The sequence below is a fragment of the Centruroides vittatus genome, unplaced genomic scaffold (assembly GCF_030686945.1).
Source record: "Centruroides vittatus isolate TY-2023 unplaced genomic scaffold, ASM3068694v2 contig_538, whole genome shotgun sequence".
Classification (NCBI taxonomy): Eukaryota; Metazoa; Arthropoda; class Arachnida; order Scorpiones; family Buthidae; genus Centruroides; species Centruroides vittatus.
This window is the reverse complement of record NW_027122316.1, coordinates 891,798-896,562: the sequence shown is the minus strand read 5'-3', so window position 1 is coordinate 896,562 and position 4,765 is coordinate 891,798. Positions and strand designations below refer to the sequence as shown.

General features: G+C 31.0%; 1 protein-coding gene across 1 annotated transcript; it reads left to right on the top strand.

Moving 5' to 3' along the window:
• The first annotated feature begins 1,865 nt into the window (after positions 1–1,865).
• On the top strand, positions 1,866–3,677 carry LOC136978438 (piggyBac transposable element-derived protein 4-like). The gene has a single exon (XM_067274137.1). The coding sequence runs from the start codon at positions 1,866–1,868 to the stop codon at positions 3,675–3,677; it is 1,812 nt and encodes a 603-aa protein (XP_067130238.1).
• Positions 3,678–4,765: the final 1,088 nt, after the last annotated feature.

Here is a 4,765-nt window from a genome sequence, read left to right as displayed (position 1 = left end):
CATAAAAACAATTAAGCGTTAATTGCCCATCATTAACCCTTACGTCACCGCGCCTAGTGCCGATTCGGCACCAATCGATTTTTAATTAGTTCGTGTAAAAATTCTAATTGTCCGAAAAATCTGAAAAAATTATTACCTGTCTAATTTTTCTTCAATTTTATGATGCGCTATTCATTTTTTGCTTAAAGCGTTCCGTTATTTTTAATTAATTATTGGTGCCAAATCGGCACTATGGCGCGCGTTATCTCGGATTTCAATTTTCAAATTTCCCGCCAGTTGTTGTTACTAAAAATAGCCGCAGCGGTGGCGCGCGCGCGCGCTTCTTTGTTTATAATGGCGTTATTTTAAAGTGAATTACTTCTAATAAACTGAAATTTGATCAGAAATAATTTAAATTTTTCCATTGGTATTTTTAAATGTTTTTATAAAGTTTTATGACATCATCACATTTTTCTAAGTGAAAGTAAACAATTTGTTAGCCATTTTACTATCAGCTGATAGAAAGGGGAGTTTTTGAAAACAAAGTAATAAAGCGATTAGTAGTTTCTTCTTTTTGACAGTTGAGGACTAGCGAGTCTATTATTTTTGCTAGAAAAAACAAGCTTTACTACTCTGAGGTTAAAAATAATACAATTTCGTGAAATTTAATAAATCTGATGTCAATAAATAAAATTATTTATAGTGAGTTGATGTTTTTTAAGTTTAATTTTTGCATTTACAAATCAAATTACAGAAAATATAATAAAAATTTCATTTTTTATTACACCAACGAGTATTTTATTCTGTTAGATAGTAGAGAAATCGAGGATGTAATGACATTTTTATGACCATCACGCGATTGTTTTTTCTTCTCCCCGGCCATGCTGTTTTTGCGTTTTATATAAATTTTGTCGTTGATACAAGCGTCCAAGTCGAAGTTCAATCTTTCTATTTGACATTTAACACCTATGATCAAGTCACACCTGCGACTTACGTTGTTTATTTCGTACCTTCACGACATATTGATGTTACACAGTCCTTTTTCTAGAGAAATTTTTCTATTTCTCTTACGTTTTGCGAGGTATTTGGACCCTGTCTGGAATCTCACATGTACAATAGTACACATTTCAATAGACGATATAAAAAATCGCTTGTAAAATACATATGAACTATGCACATAAAAATGTAGCATCGAAAATGTTAAGTTTTATAAAATACATTTTTTCCCCTATATTTTGTCTTTCATGAATTGGAATATTCTTTTATTGCTGTTGGTTTAATACTTATAGATCATATGGGTTTTATGAGGGTTTTTTTTTTTGTTTGCCGTCTTTTCAAATATGTATTATTGTTCTAAGAATGTAAATAAACTTTCAAATAAATGGTATAACTCTAGTACCTGTCTTCAGATGAATCCAGAAATGGAATGTTTTAAAATTTTCAATTTTTGCCGTAAAAACACTGAATGATAGGTAAAATAATAATTATAATTACTTAAATAAATAAAAATTTTATTGGAACTACTGTCATAAAACTTCGTAAGATGATACCAAACTACAAATAAATAAAATAAATCAATCTCCTGTCAAATTGTATTTTTTTAAATTAAAACTTCGATTCCCAAACAAGGTTAGGCTTGGTCTAGGGCAGTAATTATTGAGTCACGTGACAGAAAAGGGAGCTTACAAAAAATTTACCAAATAAGGAACCCTATTCACATATTTCCATATTTGGTAAATTTTAGTCCTCTCCCTTCTCTGTCACGTGACTTTTTACTCTGATACTATATAAGTGCAGTTTTTTCGCATTAGCTCGTCATTGTTTTTGTTGCTGTTTTTGGTTTCGAGTATAGTTCTTCTTTTTTACGATTGTGTTAAAACAGCGCTATGGATAAAAGTAATTTTTACTTGCTTTCATCTTCGGAGATAACAGAGATGATTGAAGATGATGATGATGTTTTTTCTTCGGAGGAAGAGGATGATATTTTGGAGCAGCGAAAATCGGACTCTGAATCTGAACAATCTTGTTCAGACCTAGACGAGGTTAGTACTTCTGGTTCATTTTTTATGGGTAAAGACCGTGTAACTAGGTGGAATAAGGAAATGCCCCTTCAAACTCAGAGGAGAGAGAAAGAAAATATTATAACTCATTTGCCTGGCCCAAATGGAAGAGCAAAGTTCGTCAAAACACCTTCGGAATGCTGGAAGTTATTTTTTGATGACGATATATTAAATCATATTGTCGAAAATACAAATAAGTATATAGAGAGAATAAAAGAAAAATTTAGCCGCGAGCGTGATGCCATCTCAACAAATATTTGTGAAATAAAAGCTTTTATAGGAATATTGTTTGCATGTGCGGTGATGAAATTAAATACAGTAAATTTGCGAGATATTTGGACCTCCGATGGTTTCGGAATAGAAATTATAAAACCTGTGATGTCAGAGAAAAGATTTAGTTTTCTAATAAGAGCGTTAAGATTTGACGATAAAGCTACTAGAAATGATCGTCGTAATACTGACAAACTCGCTGCGGTGCGAGATTTTTTTGAGAAATTTGTTACTAATTGCCAAAAGAATTATTACCCATCGGAATATTTAACTATAGACGAGATGTTGGAGGCATTTAAGGGCAGATGCCAATTCCGGCAATATATTCCAAGCAAGCCGTCAAAATATGGGATAAAAATTTTTGCCTTGACAGATTCAAGGACTTTTTATAGTAGCAACTTAGAAGTATATGCGGGAATGCAACCGCAGGGCCAATATTTCACAAGTAATTCTCCTAAAGATGTTGTGTTAAGATTATGTAAACCCGTAGCAGGCTCTGGAAGGAATATAACATTTGATAATTGGTTTACGAGTTACGAACTTGCATTAAAATTATTAGACATAAAGCTGACGTCAGTCGGTACTTTAAAAAAAAATAAAAGAGAAATACCGCCAGAGTTCATTACTTCGAGAAACAGAACTGTATTCAGTAGCATGTTTGGATTCCAAAAAAAGTGTACTTTAGTTTCATATTCTCCCAAAAGAAATAAAGTAACTCTCTTACTATCAACTTTACACCACAACAATAGCATTGATTCTTCAACCGAGGAAAAAAACAAACCCGAAATCGTAACGTTTTACAATCTTACAAAGGGAGGCGTCGACGTTGTTGATAAACTGGCGTCACGTTATAATTGCGCAAGATACTGCCGACGCTGGCCCCTTGTTATTTTTTATAGTTTGCTAAATATTTCGGCCGTAAATTCTCATGTCATTTATTATCTGAATAATAAACTTCCACAAAATCAACGCAGAAGACACTTCATGAAACTGCTATCGATCGAACTAATGACTCCGCAATTAAAATTACGTGCACAAAAAGAAAATTTACCCAGAAACATTAGAACGGCAGCCCTTCAATTCTCTAAATTGCAACATGAAACATCAGAATCGGAATCAGAATCAACAACAGCATCAACAGGGACATCACCGGCATCAACATCAGTAGCATCCACATCTGCGGCATCCACATCTGCAGCATCAACATCACGGAAGCGATCATCCTGTTCTGATTGCGGTTATAAAAAAGGCAGAAAGACGACAAATAAATGTTTTCGATGTAATAAATACATTTGTGGTGAGCACTCACATAATTTATGTAAGTCATGTATAGAAAGTTCAGAAAGAACAATAGAATTAGAAAGTTAATACTATATGAACGTATTCATTTTTTATATTACCTATTTTTCTGTATTTCTTTTATTTTCTGGGTTAGGCATAAGGGGTTGCTTTCAGTGACTTGCAAACAGGACCTTTTGAATATTGTCCAACAAATGAACGATATTTATAGATATATATATCAATAAAAATTGTTTATTTGTTGAATACTGCATCTAAAAAATCCTGTTTGCAAGTCACTGAAAGCAACCCCTTATGCCTAACCCAGAAAATAAAAAATTAACTTTTTTTGCATACGTTAATTATAATTCTTGCAATACAAGATGTACATAAAATTTTAGCATTGTATAATGTAAAATGTATAAACGAATAATAGAAATGAATATTTAAATGTATAAATAAATAATATATAATATAATTTTATCTGTATTACCAATTTATGCTGTTTATCTTAATTATTATTTATATAACTCTTGTATTGAAAGTAGAATAGATGTAAGCAAGAGACGAGATAATTGACATCTAGGCGTTAAGTGTCGCCTGGATGTCAATTTTCTCGTCTCTTGCTTATTCAGAGATCGGCGTGAAGTCCACCATCGTCAGGATTATTATAGATCTAATAGAATAGATGTAAAAAACATTTTGGTATAGTATAAACATTTTTTTCTATTATATTTTTGTTCCGTTTTTTTTATTTTTTAAATACACTCAGTAATTAATATATATTATTCCTATATAGATTTATTAATTATAATAAACATACACTATTTAATATTATATGAAAATAACACTTTTTAATTAACATCTGAAATGAAGAAGTAATTGAATCGAGTCCCATCGCCATCTTTAATAACGCGCGACAGTAATTAATTGATTCTGAGCGCTTCGCGTTGCATCAATTTAAATAATTTATAAAAATTAAAATTATAAATATGTTTATAAAATAATTGACGATATCTGTTCGTAATAGTATTGTAAAACACACTGTACTTATAGTTTAGCATTTCTGATAAATTTTAATAAATATCTGAATTTTCGTATATTTTATATATAAAAATCGAAGAAAAAAACATAAATTTGTAAAACTTAATAAAAAAAATATCTACAACTTCATAACA